The 18,469-nt window shown below is 40.4% G+C and overlaps 1 protein-coding gene across 1 annotated transcript in view; it reads right to left on the reverse strand.

Annotated features, from left to right (window-relative positions):
• Positions 1-3,845: 3,845 nt before the first annotated feature.
• PPEF1 (protein phosphatase, EF-hand calcium binding domain 1) overlaps positions 3,846-18,469 on the reverse strand; it is a 152,134-nt gene continuing 137,510 nt past the window's right edge. The window contains exons 17-20 of the mRNA XM_011940215.1: positions 11,377-11,483; positions 7,779-7,942; positions 5,991-6,075; positions 3,846-4,244 (exon numbers count right to left, since the gene is read on the reverse strand). Of these exons, the coding sequence (XP_011795605.1) occupies positions 4,033-4,244; positions 5,991-6,075; positions 7,779-7,942; positions 11,377-11,483 (568 nt within the window). The 3' untranslated portion in view covers positions 3,846-4,032. The remainder of the gene's footprint in view (positions 4,245-5,990; positions 6,076-7,778; positions 7,943-11,376; positions 11,484-18,469) is intronic.

The following is an 18,469-nucleotide window of genomic DNA, read 5'->3' on the forward strand; positions in this document are numbered from 1 at the left end:
GGGTTTTCACCGTGTTAGCCAGGATGGTCTCGATCTCCTGACCTCGTGATCTGCCCGCCTCAGCCTCCCACAGTGCTGGGATTACAGGCGTGAGCCACCGCACCCAGCCCCCATCCCGGGATCTTAAGTTACAATTAATTAAGTTATAATTGGAATTCTGGCTGGGCATGGTGGCTCATGACTGTAATCTCAGCACTTTGGGAGGCCGAGGTAGGCAAATCATTTGAGGCCAGGAGTTCGAGACTAGCTTGGTGTACATGGCAAAACCCTGTCTCTACTAAAAGTACAAAAATTAGCCAGGTATGGTGGTGGGTGCCTGTAATCCCAGCCACTTAGGAGGTTGAGGCAGGAGAATTGCTTGAACCTGGGAGGCGGAGGTTGCAGTGAGCCAAGATTGCGTCACCGCACTCTAGCCTGAGCGACAAGAGCAAGACTCCATCTCAAAAAAAAAAAGACTGAATTCTTCAGAAAACTTTTAAAGGTCTTCCCTGGGTTTGCAAAATTTTTAACCTATGGCCCTGAGCTGTTTTTATCCAGGTAATGTAAATCACTCCAGGATTGTCTCCTGAATTTTCAGGTGGTTTTATGCTACAAGGAAACTGTTTAACTGTTTTGTTTTGTTTTGTTTTCATAGAAGAAAGGCAATTCAGACAGAGTATTAATAGACTATATATTCAGGCAAAGTAGGATAGAGAGGAGCAGTAGGAGTTACATCAGTTTTACCATCTTTGGTGTGGCGGACATCTTCCATTTCTAGCCTTTCATTAGCTCTTTGCAATGAATCTTTTAAAAAGGCTATTTTGGAATCCTGGGCAGGTAACCAGGCAAAAATGTCAGCAGATTCTAAGTAGGCAGGGGAGGACAGAGAGAAAGAGAGCTTAGAAGCCTCTACATGCTAATCAATTATATACATCCCATTCAGACTTTAACCCTATAGCTACAGTCTTCTAATTTAGTTCTAAGACTAAAAACAGGTCGGGCGTGGTGGCTCACGCCTGTAATCCCAGCACTTTGGGAGGCTGAGGTGGGTGGATCACGAGGTCAGGAGTTCGAGACCAGCTTGGCCAACATGGTGAAACCCCGTCTCTACTAAAGATACAAATCAGCCAGGCATGGTGGTGCATGCCTGTAATCCTAGCTACTCGGGAAGTTGAGGCAGGAGAATTGCTTGAACCCGGGAGGCAGAGGTTGCAGTGAGCCGAGATTGTACCATTGCACTCCAGCCTGGGCGACAAGGTGAGACTCCCTCTGAAAAAAAAATTTTTTAAATAAAAGAATAAAAACAACCTTAGGAGGTTTCAACAGTTCACATGAAGGCCATTGGAACTCCAAATGGTCCTTGGTATAATCTTTTCTTGTTTTTGTTTTTTTTTGAGACGGAGTTTCACTCTTGTTGCCCAGGCCGGAGTGCAATGATGCGATCTTGGCTCACTGCAACCTCTGCCTCCTGGGTTCAAGTGATTCTCCTGCCTCAGCCTCCCGAGCAGCTGGGATTACAGGTGCAAACCACCATGCTGGGCTAATTTTGTATTTTTAGTAGAGACAGGGTTTCACCATGTTAGTCAGGCTGTCTCAAACTCTTAACCTCAAGTGATCCACCTGTCTCAGCCTCCCACAGTGCTGGGATTATAGGCGTGAGCCACTGTGCCTGGCCAAGTCTTTGGTATAATCTGCCCACAGGTTTAAAAACGTGTACAAGAATGGACCATAATGTTTGAATACATAGCTGTCTGGAGTCCCTAAAGGGGGACTATATTTGCATGCATTAGAACTTGGGGTGTCCATTATGTTTCTTTATTAATCTTTCTAGATCAAAATCCAGACTACCAAAGACAGCCAAAAGAAAGAAAGATTTAGACATAATAGTCAGTATGCTAGTCACAAATAGGGTGCAACCCACATTTCTGTCTAGCATATTCTTGGCAACTCCCAACCTTTTGGTTGGTTGACCAAATTCTCAGGACACAAAAACATGACAAATAGGAAACCTATAGCTGTCCATAGGAGGGAAAGAACCACTAACAAAGGGGCACCCTAAAGCCAAGAGTACTCAGTTCTTTAGAAATTAAGGATCCTATTTTTATGTTGGAACTTGGGTCTCTCAGAGCCAAGTTGGTTTTGGCTCTGAAATCCCTTTAACTTAGCTAATGATTTTTCTTACCTCAGCACACAAGAAGAGAAGAAATAAAGTGGATAGATAGCTGTGAATTCTGAAAGCCAGGCTCACTCCTACAGTAACAGTCAGTTACTGCAACTACTGTCAGTTACCTTTAAAACTGCAGCCCTTGCCAGTGACTCATCATCCACTGCAAACCCAAAAGCCATGTGTCCTCTTATGGCACAAACCCTTGGTATTTGTTTTAGTCTGTTTTGTGTTGCTGTAACAGAATACCTGCGACTGGGTAATTTATAAAGAATGGAGGTTTATTTAGCTCATGGTTCTGGAGGCTGGGAAGTCCAAGATTGGGTGGCTGCATCCAGTGAGGCCCTCATGCTGTTTTATAGCATGGTGGAAAAGTGAAAGGAGCAGGTGAGAGAGAGCACTCACACACCAAAGAAAAGGGGGCTGAACTTCTTCAATCACTAACTTGTTCCCATGAGAAAGGCACTAATCCCTCTTAAAGACCTAATCACTTCTTAAAGACCCCACCTCCCAACATGGCCAAAATGGCAATAACATTTTTACATGAGTTTCAGAGGGGATACACCATATTCAAATCATAGCAGTACCCCAAAGTCAAATGCTCACTCATGGCAATCTACCTTGGATTTGAAAGTCAAAAGATTCAGGGGTCTCAATGCAAAAACAGCAGAGTCTGGCCCAAAAGGAACTTATTTACAACACTCAGGATTCTGTGAGGAAGACAGGGGACCTGAAAGGGGTCAGCAGCACCTCTCCTCCATTCCTTACGAGGCCCTTAAGAGTATTAGTGGTCTCCTTATGGCCCCTTTATGGTCACCAGATTGGTCAAAAGATAACATTTAAAGATCTTAATTGGCTTTGTTTGTGATTCTAGAATCAGGCAACTCTTTATTCCTTCCATAAAAATAAAGTGTTCTGATAAGCTGAGCAGAGGAGGTTGGTTTTATAGACAGAGAAAAATTGAAGAAAGCAGAACGAAAGGACAAAAAGCAGACTCGTTGTTTCAAAGTTACTTTCCTTGTAAGACAGCAGGGAAATAATAATAAATAATTGATTGGTTGATATCAGGTTACTTTTTGTTGTAAGGCAGAGGGAACTTCATTATTATGCCAATTGAAGCTGGCTTGAGGTGACATAGGACCTCAGCATGGGTGACCCCATTTTGACTTTTAGTCTAGTCTGTCAGGGCCTGGTGAAGGAGCTTAGTCTAAAACAGTGGGTTCCTGCAATTTTCATTTAACAGTATGCATAAGCAAGGCCCCATCTTACCAATGAAGGTGTCAAACCATATTCATTATGGGGCTCAATTCAAGTGTATTCACTTTGTATCTCCAACATACACACACACACACACACACACACACACACACAAAGTATGCTTTTTCAAACAATACACTCCCACAGATTCCCCCCAAGAATCCAATATGGCTCTCATCCCTGAAGGGTGGATCCCTTAATTGAGGATCACTGGCTTATAAAATCTCCAAAGAAGATCACAGTTTAAAGATGGAAAGACTTTATTCCATGAATAACCTGGTATTCCTCCTCTCTCCCGCAGTCACTCACAGATGTCGTGCTTAGTAGTTTTCTCTTGTGCTGTGTGAGTTCCTTTCAGGATGTTTTCAAACCGCTCTGGCCTCCTGGTTAGGTGGCACTCAGGAGAACACCATTAGGTTCAAACCCAGTTTCTCACTGGCAATATACCTAATCTTACCATTAACAGCTTGCTAGGGACTTCCAAAACCGATACTATGCGTCTGTTTGTGGGATGAATTGGGATCTGCTTTTCTCTGCTACTGACCGTGAATTTCAGGGGTGTTGGAAAGGACTATACTTGTGATTTGGGCCTAGCTGTTTACAGGGAGCCTGAGGGAAGCTCTCATTTGTGTTTAGACAAGGTTGGTGACATCAGGTTTCATCAAGCCCTCATATCTATGCACTACATAGAAAGCCTTTAAAAACTCATTAAAGTCAATGCTTCCATCTTTGTTCAAGTCCATTACGTTGGCAAGCTGATTGACTTGGGAATCATCAATAAGAACATTGTAGTGAGAACTAAAAAGTTTCCACATGGCACGAAATTCTTCCATGGAGATCAGGCCTAAAAGAATATAGGAGAAGGTTGTGAGTGTTCATTTTAAGACCCACCTAAGGCAAGGGTTGGGGAAGCCACACTGATTAAATAGTCCCAATTAGAAACTCACTAAAATGCCTGACCATGAAGATACTGAAGGATATGGAAGAGTAAGATCACAAATGTAAGAAACAATATGTCACTTTCAACTACCAAGGGATCCTGAACTTATTGTAAAGCCAGAATGAGCAAACAGTGAAGAAATGGGGACGGGGTTGTGGACTATGGGACTAAATGTGGTATAGAAGTTACAAGACCTAAAATAGAAAGGTGAGGTGCATGGAAGGAGGGCAGAGAGGAGGGTGACATCAAAGCAGAGGGAGAAGATACCCTGGGAGTCAATAAGAGGATTACAAACAATGGTGCTGCCTTTTTCATAGGCGATAATTTACTTTAATGTGTTGATCATGGATTTTTCTTGGTGTTCAAAGGTCTCTGCAATAGGGGATTATCTGATGAGTTTTTAAAAATTTGAAAATAAATAATTGCTTTGGGAGGCCGAGACAGGCGGATCACAAGGTCAGGAGATCGAGACCATCCTGGCTAACACGGTGAAACCCCATCTCTACTAAAAAATACAAAAAAACTAGCCGGGCGAGGTGGCGGGCGCCTGTAGTCCCAGCTACTCGGGAGGCTGAGGCAGGAGAATGGCGTGAACCTGGGAGGCGGAGCTTGCAGTGAGCTGATATCCGGCCACTGCACTCCAGCCTGGGCGACAGAGCGAGACTCCGACTCAAAAAAAAAAAAAAAAGAAAATAAATAATTGTCCATCAAAGCTAAAGGCAGAAGGCTGGGCGCGATGGCCCACGCCTGTAATCCCAGCACTTTCGGAGGCTGAGGTGGGCAGATCACCTGAGGTCAGGAGTTCAAGACCAGCCTGACCAACATGGAGAAACCCCGTCTCTACTAAAAATAAAAATTAGCCGGGTGTAGTAGCGCATGCCTGTAATCCCAGCTACTCAGGAGGCTGAGGCAGGAGAATCGCTTGAACCTGGGAGGTGGAGGTTGCAATGATCCGAGATTGCACCACTGCACTCCAACCTGGGCAACAAGAGCAAAACTCTGTCTCAAAAAAAGAGAAAAAAAAAAAAACAGAAAATGAATTTTTATAGCCCTTAGTCCCTTAGTCCCCAAAACAGAATCAGATTTCTAGCAATGATTTTTATGGTCATGAGTAACTAAGATACTGAAATGGATAGTAAATCATCTTTTCATTTGTGCTGGTGATTTATAAAAAGAGTTATTCCACTTTGACTGATGGCTACATAGGCTTCTGTAGGACTCTATGATCTTGAATACAGAGTCTGCAGCCAAACTGAAATAACAATAATATTAAATGAGTTTGTTTTTCCCCTCAAGTTTCATCATGTTAGATGAAGAATGAAATAGATAAAATCAGAGTTCTGATTTCAGAGAACCAGATTAGCCTTTGCTTTCTACTATTACTACTGCATTTTGACTTTTAGTCTAGTCTGTTGGGGCCTGGTGAAGGAGCTTAGTCCAAAACAATGGGCTCCTACAATTTTCTTTTAACAGTATGCATAAGCAAGGCCCAGCCCCATCTTACCAATGATCTTACCAATGAAGGTGTCAAACCATATTCATTATAGGGCTCAATCAAAGTGTACTCACTTTGTATCTCCAATACACACACACACACACACACACACAGATACGCTTTTTAAATGAACTCATCAAAGTTCATTTATTTACCTGAGTGATCAGTATCAATGGCATTAAATATGATTTCCAGGTCAGATCGGTATCTGTACAGAGTTTCAACTAGAGTAGAATGAGCCTAAAATAAAGATTTTCTAAGTGTTAGAACATATCGAATTCATGACACAGATCGCTTTTAGCAAACGTAACAAACAGAAAACATCATCAACAATTCAAATTATGTGATTTAGACAGAAATTTGAGAAGGCCAGCCTTCCCTTGGAGGCCCCACTCTCTTCATTCAGTCTGTGATCCTCAGGCGACAGGGCCAAACTGAATAAGGCAGCAGTAATTAACACAGCCACCATTTACAGAGAAGTTTATTGGATTATTTCATTTGGTCCTCTACAACAAGAAGGAACAAGAACAGAACTATTTTATTATGTCCATTTTACAAATTTGAAAACAGGGAGATAAAGGAACTTTGCCAAGGGTAACAGAGCTGGTGAGTGGGATTTAAATCGCCGCTGCTTGAAGCCAAACTTGGCCTGTGATCTTAGTCACCATGGTAAACTGCCTCTGAAGTGAAGTCAAAAGCCTCCTTCCTGGGGATATTTTAGTCTCTAACCTACCTTTACTTCCCTTCTCTCTGCTCTTAATGTCTCATCTTCGCTGCAAATGATCACCCAAGTCCTAGCTCCAACCAGCTCCCTTTCAACTCAAAGTCATATTTAACTGCTGATGAATTATTAACTAATAAGTATGGAGATCTGATAAATCTCCCCGATATTCATATTCTAAGAAAAGATTCTATATTTCAAAAATCTTTCAGACATATTCTGGGTCATGTCAGCAAGACTGTACACTCACGCTTAACAAGCAATACATTAAGTATTCGAAATGGTACGTTGTATAAAAGCATGGATGTCAGGCCAGGCAAAGGGGCTCACGCCTGTAATCCCAGCACTCTGGGAGGCTGAGGTGGGCAGATCACTTGAGGTCAAGAGTTCAAGACCAGCCTGGTCAACATGGTGAAACCCCATCTCCACTAAAAATATAAAAATTAGCTGGGTATGTATGGTGGCAGGTGCCTGTAATCTCAGCTACCTGGGAGGTTGAGGCAGGAGAGTCGCTTGAGCCTGGGAGGCAGAGGTTGCAGTGAGCTGAGATTGCACCACTGCGCTCCAGCCTGGGCAACAGAGCGAGACTCTGCCTCAAAAAACAAACAAAAAGCATGGATGTCATATCTCCCTTTCTGCTAGACAGCACTTTAAAAAAAATCCAGTATTTGATGTGGACTTGCTTGTGGAAGCCTTTTCTTCTTTTTTTCTTTTTGCTTATCCTGGGAACACACAAATTTGCTGAACAGGCCACAGCGTACCTGGGAGATTCCCTTCGGCTTTTCCTAAGACTGCCACTCCATCTATTAGATTATCCCACTCCCAGCTTTTCTTTTTTTGAGACAGACTCTCGCTCTGTCACCCAGGCCGGAGTGCAGTGGTGCGATCCCGGCTCACTGCAACCTCTGCCTCCCAGGTTCAAGCAATTCTCCTGCCTCAGCCTCTTGAATAGCTGGGATTACAGGTGCATGCCACCACACCAAAATTTTTGTATTTTGTATACAAAAATACAAAATGATTTTTGTATTTTTAGTAGAGACGGGGTTTCACCATGTTGGTCAGGCTGGTCTCGAACTCCTGACCTTGTGATCTGCCCTCCTCAGCCTCCAAAAGTGCTGGGATTACAGGTGTGAGCCACCATGCCCGGCCACTCCCAGCTTTTCAAAGGACTAAGTTATGTTTCATCCTGGCCAGGTTTTAGCTGGGACTATGTTTCACTTGCCTCTTGTACTGGCTTTTCAATGTGGATATTCTGGAAGCTGGACATGTATTCAACGTTTCCATTTTTGTCTATGTTTACCAGATTCGAACTCAGGGATCTCCATGGTAAGTTCAGCCCCAAAATGTTCTCCATGCAAAAAGCCCACTGGCTTAAAGAAAGTTTTCCTAACAACAACAATAACAAAGCGCAAATGATGTGTTAAAATATGATTTTAAAGAATGCAACCTCCTTGGGAGAGCCACGGCAGCATGGGGCCGGCTGCTCTCCCTCATAATTTATCCTCCCAGGCCCCGCAGCCCTGAAGAAGAAATAACTCAAGAATATCTTCAGTATTCCACAGATCGTGTCCTTCCTGTCACCTGTAAGAAATCAGACTTTAGGTGTTAGATTTTTTTTTCCTTTTTCTGATTAACAAAGTAAGGTATGCTTATTTATTTTTTTTGAGAAGGAGTCTGGCTCTTGTCACCCAGGCTGGAGTGCAGTGGTGCCATCTCAGCTCACTGCAACCTCCGCCTCCTGGGTTCAAGCAATTCTCCTGCCTCAGCCTCCTGAGTAGCTGGGATTACAGGTGCGTGCCACCATACCTGGCTAATTTTTTGTACTTTTAGTAGAGATGGAGTTTCACTATGTTGGCCAGGCTGGTCTTGAACTCCTGACCTCAAGTGATCTGCCTGCCTCAACCTCCCAAAGTGCTGGGATTACAGGTGTGAGCCACCATGCCTGGCCTAGTCTTTTAAGAAAAAAGTTTGCTGGTTGGGTGGGCGCGGTGGCTCACGCCTCTAATCCCAGCACTTTGGGAGGCCAAGGCGGGTAGATCACGAGGTCAGGAGATCAACACCATTCTGGTTAACACGGTGAAACCCCTTCTCTACTAAAAATACAAAAAATTAGCTGGGCGTGGTGGCACACACCTGTAGTCCCAGCTACTGGGGAGGCTGAGGCAGGAGAATCTCTTGAACCTGGGAGGTGAGCCAAGATCGCGCCACTACACTCCAGCCTGGGCGATAGAGCAAGACTCCATCTCAAAAAAAAAAAAAAAAAAGTCTGCTAATCTTTTATCTGTTCTTTTAGTTCCTGAGAGAGAAGTATTAAAACCTCCCTCTATCGTGGTAGATTTTTCTACTTCTACTTTTTATTCTGTCAATTTTTGTTCTGAATAGTTTTGAAGCTATATGAATAAGTACATACACATTTAGAATGGATTCAATTGGCATAAGCTTTTATCATTATGAAATGTCCTTTTTTATTTCTAGTAATATATACCTCCTTAGAGTCTACTTTGCCTGATACTCATAAAGCTGTTTTAGTTTTGTTTTTGTTAGTGTTTTCATAGTATATCTTTTTCTAAATTTAACTTCCAATGTTTTGTGTATATGATTCTACGGTCTAATTTTGCAACTGTTGAGAAATCTATCAGTCTAATTGTTATCTCTTTGTAGCAATATGTTGTTTCCTCTCTGCCTGCTTTTTAAAGGTTTTTTCTTTGCTACTGGTGCTCTGGAGTTTCACAACAAATGTGTGTAGGTGTGGATTTAACTTTATTTATTGTACATGAGAATCACTGTCCCTCTTTATGAATTTGAGTCTTTTATCAATTCTGGAAATGTCTCAGCCATTACCATGTCAAATATATGGTCTCTTACATTCTATTCTCTCCTCCCAGTACCCTGGGTAGGTGTATGTTAAACTTCTCATTTTACTGTTCATAACTCTTTTTTTGTTTGTTTGAGACACAGTTTCACTCTTGTCACCCAGGCTGGAGTGCAATGGTGCGGTCTCGGGTCACTGCAACCTCCCCGTCCTGGGTTCAAGCAATTCTCCTGTCTCAGCCTCTCAAGTAATTGGGATTACAGGCGCCTGCCACCATGGCCGTCTAATTATTTTTCTTTTTCTTGTTTTTTTTTTGTATTTTTAGTAGAGGTGGGGTTTCACCATGTTGGCCAGGCTGGTTTCAAACTCCTGACCTCATGTGATCCACCCACCTCAATCTCCCAAAGTGCTGGGCTTACAGGTGTGAGCTGCTGCGCCTGGCCTGTTTATAACTCCTAACCTAATTCTTTCTTGAATAGTGTCTAATCTTCCGTTTAACCCATCCATTATGCTTTTTCTTTTTTTCCCTTTTTTTTTTTTTGAGACGGAATCTGGCTCTGTCACCCAAGCTGGAGTTCAGTGACGCGATCTCCGCTCACTGCAAGCTCCGCCTCCCGGGTTCACGCCATTCTCCTACCTCAGCCTCCCAAGTAGCTGGGACTACAGGTGCCCGACATCACGCTCGGCTATTTTTACTAATTTTAGTAGAGACGTGGTTTCACCGTGTTAGCCAGGATGATCTCCATCTCCTGACCTTGTGATCCACCCGCCTTGGCCTCCCAAAGTGGTGGGATTACAGGCGTGAGCTACCGCGCCCAGCCGCTTTTTCTTTTTTAAAGTATGTTTTCTATTTGGTTTTTCTTCAAATCATTCCCAAATGCATGTTTCTGATTCCATATTTCCTTTAAACATATTTATTTGATAATTCCAATATTTGATGTCCTCAGGTAACTAACTGTTGTTTCTGCTGACTCTCACTCCTGGTAGTTTGTATCCTTGTTTGTTTGGTAATCTTTGATTGTGAGCTCATGTGAGTGGATCTTAATCTCTGGATACACGAGTGGCCAAAATTAGGGATGCTTCCCTCAAAGATAAATTTGCATTTGCTTGCCAAGAGTCAGGGAGCATTACAGAGTTAGGACAACTTTAGCTACTTTGAGGGTTGAAGCATGATGATGGAAGTCTCAAATTCAGCTTTTCCATCTTTCTACTATATTATAACTTAGTCTCAGAATTGATTGCTATACCAATATCAGCATTGGGCCCCAGGACAATCTAGCCTTTTGTGCTTTCTTGTTGCTCCATGCTCCCACATGTGGTTTCAAATCATCTTTCATGGAAAGTGAAGATGCAGCTGGAAGATTCACGTTATTGTGAGGCTGGTAAATGCATTAACATTCTACATCCTCCAAAATCTAGCTGTTTGTTAACGGGAAGGCCCTCCAGAATGTCTAGTCTAGCATATTATCAGAATAGAGGTTTGGGGCCGGGTGGTTCACGCCTGTAATCCCATGCGTGAAGGGATTGGAAGGCCAAGGTGGATGGATCATGAGGTCAGGAGTTCAAGACCAGCCTGAACAACATGGTGAAACCCTGTCTCTACTAAAAATACAAAAATTAGCTCGTTGTGGTGGCACGTGCCTATAATCCTAGCTATTCAGGAGGCTGAGGCAGGAGAATTGCTTGAACCCAGGAGGCGGAGGTTGCAGTGAGCTGAGATTGCACCACTACACTCCAGACTGGGCAACAGAACAAGACTCTGTCTCAAAAAAAAAAAAAAAAAGAAGTTTAATTCAGGGTTGTTGTTAGTTTTCCAAGTTGAAAATAGCTTGCTAAAAGGGAGAAATAAGACTTTTTTGAGCAAATAATGGATATTTTATTTTTATCTCTATTCTTCCTTCTTAGTAAAAATGGAGAACTGAAATCCTAAGGAAGCAAAGAAAATGAAAAGTGATCTGTATGTAACTAGCTGTGTTAAGAAATTGTAAATGTTATAGAAATTTGTTACCTGATTTTCTGTGGTCTTGAAGTTGGAAAGCACGAGTAAGGTCACTTTTTCGTGAAATCATTCTCTCTTTTAATATCTTGAAGGCGCTGTTTTCCATAGTATACACTCTGTAAAGAAAACAATAATTAGGTAAAAGTAACATAAATCATCCTGTTGTGTTTCATTTTAATGTGCAGTATTTATGAATTTTTACTTTAAATGAATTGCCTAGATTCTCACATATCGCTACTAGATGGTAAATGTATGCATATGTATATGTATGTGTATGTGTGTGTACATGCACACACGCCTTTCATGAGGTTTTAAAAGGATTACAAATAGTATTTTCTTTTGAATGTCAAAACTCACATGAACAATCATTTGAAAAGAAGGAAAATAAAGAGAAACTTACTATACCAGATATTGAAATTTATCATTAAATCACTGAGATAAAACAACAGATATTGACACTGAGAAGACTGATACATGAGTAGAACATAATAGAAATTTCATAAACAAAGGCTGCGTGCGGTGGCTGACACCTGTAATCCCAGCACTTTGGGAGGCCGAGGCTGGTGGATGACAAGGTCAAGAAATTGAAACCATCCTGGCCAAAACTGTGAAACCCCATCTCTACTAAAAATACAAAAATTAGCTGAGCATGGTGGCACATGCCTGTAGTCCCAGCTACTCTGGAGGCTGAGGCAGGAGAATTGCTTGAACCTGGGAGGCGGAGGTTGCAGTGAGCTGAGGCCGTGCCATTGCACTCCAGCCTGGGCAACAGAGCCAGACTTCGTCTCAAAAAAAAAAAAAAATTCATAAATATATCAAACTATGTATGGGAATAATATATATAATACAGAGGTATTGCAATTCAGTAGAAAAGGACAATTTTTAAAAAGAGTGCTAGCGTAGTTAGCTAACTACCTGGACTTCAACCTCTACCACAGACCATTTACAAAAATAAATTTTCAAATAAAGGAGGAACAGAGGAACAAAATAGTCACACACATACATATAATGACAATTTTGTTCCTCTTTGTATTTTTTGTGCATGTACACACATACAAACACACACACACATATATATGGCAAAATGGTAGATGTAAATCCAGGCATATCAATAGTAACATCATATGAGAATGGATTAAATAATCAAAAGGCAGATATTGTGAAACTGGATAAAAACAACAAAACAAGATCCAACTATATGTTGTCAACAGGAGACACATTTTAGTTTCAAAGATACAAAGAGTTTAAAAGGAAAAGGACAAAAAAGGAAATCCCATGCAAACGGCAAGCATGAGAGCTAGAGTGGCATACCAATAGCAGACAAAATGGACTTTAAGACAAAAATTGTTACCAGAGACAAAGAGGGATATTTTACAATTATAAAACAGTCCATCAAGAAGATGAAACAATTATAAACACATGAGAACCTAACAACAGAGCCAAAACTACATGAAGCAAAAATGGACAGAACTGAAGGGAGACATAGACAATTCAGCAATAATATTGAGACTTCAATAGTCGACTTTCAGTAATGGATGAAACAACTAGGTGGAAAATCAACATGGATATAGAAGACCTGAACAGCACTCAAACCAACTAGACCTCACAGACATGTATAAAACACTCCACCCAACAACAAGAGAATTACATTCTTCTATAGTACATGTGGAACATTCTCCACAATAGACTCGATGCTAGGCCATAATATAAGCCTTAATAGATTTAAAATGATTAAGATCAAAGTATCTTTACTTTGAAAAAAAATTTAGGATTTATTGAAAGAAGTAAATTAATAACAGAAAGTAATTTGGGAAAAATAAATAAATTAAAAATTAACAACAGAAGAAATTTGGGCAAGTCACAAATATAAGAAAATTAAACAACAAAACCCTAAATAACCAATAGGTCAAAGAAGAAATCACAGGAGAAGTCAGAAAATAAGATGAGTGAAAATGAAAATACAACATACCAAAACATATGGCATACACTGAAGTAGTGCTTATATAAAAATGTATAACTATAGGTGCCTATATTAAAAAAGAAAAAAGATCTCGAATCAATAACATAAACTTCCACTTTAAAAAATTGGAAAAAGGCTGGATGTGGTGGCTCATGCCTGTAATCCCAGCTACTTGGGAGGCTGAGGCAGGAGAATCGCTTGAACCTGGGAGGCAGAGGTTGCAGTGAGCCGAGATCACACCAATGCACTCCAGCCTGGGCAACAAGAGCAAAACTCCATCTCAAAAATAAATAAATAAATAAAATAAAAAATTGGAAAAAAGAGTAAATTGAACCCAACATAAGCAGATAAAAGGAAATAATAAAGAATAGAACAGTAAGAAATGAAATAGAGAATGGAAAGATAATAAAGAAAAATTAACAAAACTAAAAATTGGTTCTTTGAAAAGATCAACTAAATTGTCAAACCTTTAGAATGTCCAAGAAAAAAAGAAAAAAGCCTCAAATTTCTAAAATCAAGAGTGAAAGAGGGGACATCATTACTGACCTTACAAAAGTAAGAAAGATTATAAAGAAATACTAAGAACAATTATAGACCAACATATTAGATAACATAGGACCAATTGCTAGAATGACACAAACAATCAAAACTGACTAGGAAAAAATTAAAAAAACTGAACATGCCTGTAACAAGTAAAAAGACTAAGTAATCAAATGATTCACAAAGACAAGCCCAGAGCCAGCTGGCTTCACTGGTAAATTCTATGAAACATTTAAGGAAGAATTAATACCAATTACTCACAAACTCTTCCAAAAAGAAGAGGTGGGAATATGGCCCACTTAGAAGCTAGTATTACCTTGATACAAAAACCAGATAAAGATCACAAGAAAGCTACAGACCAGTATCTCTTAGGAACATAGATACAAAATCCTCAACAAAATACAGAAACGTATAAAAAGGATTATACACCATGGGTAAGTGGGATTTATTCTAGGAATGCAAGCTTTGTCTAATATCTGAAATCAACCAATGTAATATACCATATTAACACAGAACAAATAAACAATGGGAAAAGGACTCCCTATTCAATAAATGACACTGGGATAAATGACACTGGGATAACTGGCTATTCATATGCAGAAGAATGAAACTGGACCCGTACCTATCACCATATGCAAAATTAAGTCAAGATGGATTAGACTTATTAATAAATGTAAGACCTCAAACTATAAAAATCCTAGAAGAAAACCTAGGAAATACCCTTCTGGACATCAGCTTTAGGAAATAATTTATGACTAAGTCCTCAAAAGCAACTGTAACAAAAACAAACATTGACAGATGAGAACTAATTAAACTAAAGAACTTCTGCACAGCAAAAGAAAATATCAACAGAGTAAGCAGACAACCTAAAGATTTGGAGAAAATCTTCACAAACTATGTATGCAACAAAGGTCTAATATCCAGGATTTATAAGGAACTTAAACCAGTTAACAAGCAAAAACCAAATAGACCCATTAAAAAGTGGGCAAAGGATATGAACAAACACTTCTCAAAACAAGGCATATAAGCGGCCAACCAATATGAAAAAATGCTCAACATCACTAAACATCAGAGAAATGCAAATCAAAACCACAATGAGATACCATCTCACACCAGTCAGAATGGATATTATTCAGAAGTCAAAAAATAGTAAATATTGGCAAGGCTGCAGAGAAAAGGGAATGCTTATACACTGTTGGTGTAAATGCAAACTAGTTCAGTCACTGTAGAAAGCAGTTTGGAGATTTCTCAAAGAACTAAAAATGGAACTCCCATTGGACCCAGTAATCCCATTACTAGGTATATACCCAAAGGAAAATAAATCATTGTACCAAAAACACATGCACTTGTATGTTCATCATAGAACTATTCCCAATAGCAAAAACACAGAATCAACCTAGGTGTCCATCAGTGGTGGATTGGATAACGAAAATGCAATACATATACACCATGAAATACTACACAGCCACAAAAAACCAAAATCATTTCCTTTGCAGCAACATGGATGCAGCTGGAAGCCATTATCCTAAGTGAATCAACATAGGAACAGAAAATCAAATACCATGTGTTCTCACTTTTAAGTGGGAGCTCAACACTGGGTACACATGGACATAAAGATAGGAACAATAGACACTGGGAACTACTCGAGGGGGAGGGAGAGAGGAGGGCAAGGGCTGAACAACTAAGTATTGGGTATTATGCTCACTACCTGGGTGACAAAATCACTCATACATCAAACCCCAACATCACACAATATACCCATGTAACAAATCTGCACATGTACTCCTTGAATCGAAAATAAAAGTTGAAATTTTCAAAAATCACATGATCATCTCAATAGATGCAGAAAAACTTATCTGATGAAATTCAATACTCTTTCATGATAAAAACACTAACCAAACTAGGCATAGAAAGGAACTTCCTCCACTTGATGAGAGGCATCTACACAAATACAAAGCTAACATCATACTTAATTATCAGAGAGTGAATGCATTCCCTTAAGATCAGAAATAAGACAAGTATATCTGCCTTCACCAGTTTTATTCAACACTGTACTGGAGGTTTTAGCCAGGATGATTATACAAGAAAAATAAAACCAGGATGATCATACAAGAAAAATAAAAACAAGGGATCCAGATTGGAAAAGAAGTAAAACTATCTCCATTAACACCATTAACAGATATGATCTAGGATATAGAAAATCTCAAGGACTCTACTAGAAAAAGATTAAAACTAACAAACAAGTTAATCAAGATTGTACAAGATCAATATCCAAAAATCAATTGTATTTCTTTTTTTTTTTGAGACTGAGTCTCGCTCTGTCGCCCAGGCTGGAGTGCAGTGGTGCGATCTCGGCTCACTGCAAGCTCCGCCTCCCGGATTCCAGCCATTCTTCTACCTCAGACTCCCGAGTAGCTGGGACTACAGGCATGCGCCACCACACCCAGCTAATTTTTGTATTTTTAGTAGAGACAGGGTTTCACCATATTGGCCAGGCTGGTCTTGATCTCCTGACCTCATGATCCACCTGCCTCAGCCTCCCAAAGTGCTGGGATTACAGGCATGAGCCACCGCGCCCGGCCAATCAATTGTATTTCTATACACTAGAAATCAAGAATCTAAAAATATAATTAAGGAAACAGGCCAGGTGCGGTGGCTCACATCTATAATCCCAGTACTTTGGGAAGCCAAGACTGGAGGATCACTTGAGCCCAGGAGTTCGAGACCCAGCCTCGGCAACACAGTGAGATCCTGTCTCTACAGAAAATTGAAACACTTAGCCGGGTGTGATGGTGCATGCTAATTTTAATGTAAGGCCCAGGAATTTGAGGGTGCAGTGAGCTATGATCGCATCACTGCACTCCAGCCTGGGTGACAGAGTGAGACCCTGTCTCCAGAAAAAGAGAAAAGAAAAGAAAAGAAAAGAAAAACAATTCCATTTACTATGGCAGCAAAAGGAATAAAATATTTAGAAATAAATTTAGCAAAATAAGTCCTAGACTTATACACGGAAAAGTACAAAATATTATTGAAGGAAATTAAAGAAGATTTAAATAAATAGAACAATATTTCACGTTCATGGATTGGACAACTTAATATTGTTAAGATGGTAATAGCCTTCAAATTGATCTACAGACTCAACATAATCCCTATCAAATTCCCAGCCGGTATTTTTGCAAATTGACAAGCTGATTCTGAAATTCACATGAAAATGCAAGGGACCCAAAATAGCCAAAACAATCTTTAAAAAGAAGTACAAAGTTCAACTCACATTTACCAGTTTTAAAACTGTAGTAAGTTTGTTAAAAGTTATAATAATTAGGACACTGTGGTACTGGCATTAGGATGGACATAGACTTAGACAAATAGAATACAATTTAAAGGCCAGAAACAAACCCTTACATTATGGTCAACTGATTTTTGACAAGAGTGCCAAGAAGGAAAGAATAGTCTTTGAGTCATGGTTCTGGGACAACTGGATATCCACATGTAAAAAAAAAAGCTGAACTCTTCCTTCACATCATATACAAAAATTAACTTAAAATGGATCAGAAACCTAAATATAGGAGCTAAACCTATAAAACTCTTAGAAGAGAACATAGGAATGAATCCTTATGACTCTGAGTTAGGCAATGCCTTCTTAGATACAATACCAAAAAAGCACGAGCCACACAAGAAAAAAAACAGATAAATTGGATTTCATCAAAATGAAAAATGTTTGCACTACAAATAATACCACAGAGAAAGGGATAAGACATCCCACAGAATGGGAGAGAATATTTGCAAATCAAATATTGAACAAGTGGCCAGTCGTGGTGGCTCACGCCTACAATCCCAGCACTTCGGGAAGCTGAAGCAGGTGGATCGCTTGAGCCCAGGAGTTCAAGATCAGCCTGGGTAACATGGTGAAACCCCATCTCATCAAAAATACAAAAATTAGCCAAGTGTGCTAGCTTGTGCCTGTAGTCCCAGCTACTTCAGAGGCTGAGGCAGGAGAATCAATTGAGCACTGCAGGCCAAGGCTGCAGTGAACCATGATCACCTGGGCAACAAAGTGAGACCCTGTCTCAAAAAAATATATATATACTGAATAAGTGATGTGTATATAGAATAAAGAACTCTTGCAATGCAAAAATAGTGACAATTAAAAATGGAAAATGAACTTGAAATATAATATTTCTAAAGAAGATATACAAATGTCCAATAAGTACATGGAAAGATGCTCAACATCATTAATCATTAGGGAACTACAACTCAACACTACAATGAGATTCTACCTCACACCACTAAGACAACAATAAGAAAAAAGAGATCAAGCTGGGCGTGGTGGCTCACACCTGTAATCCCAGCACTTTGGGAGGCTGAGGCGGGGAAATCACCTGAGGTCAGGAGTTCGAGACCAGCCTAGCCAATGTGGTGAAACCCCGTCTCTACTAAACATACACAAATTAGCTGGGCATGGTGGCACATGCCTGTAGTCCCAGCTACTCAGGAGGCTGAGGCAGGAGAATCACTTTAACCCAGGAGGTGGAGGTTGCAGTGAGCCGAGACTGTGCCGCTGCACTCCAGCCTGGAGCAACAAGAGTGAAACTCTGTCTCCAA

The sequence above is a fragment of the Colobus angolensis genome, unplaced genomic scaffold (genome assembly GCF_000951035.1).
Source record: "Colobus angolensis palliatus isolate OR3802 unplaced genomic scaffold, Cang.pa_1.0 Scaffold188, whole genome shotgun sequence".
Lineage (NCBI taxonomy): Eukaryota > Metazoa > Chordata > Mammalia > Primates > Cercopithecidae > Colobus > Colobus angolensis.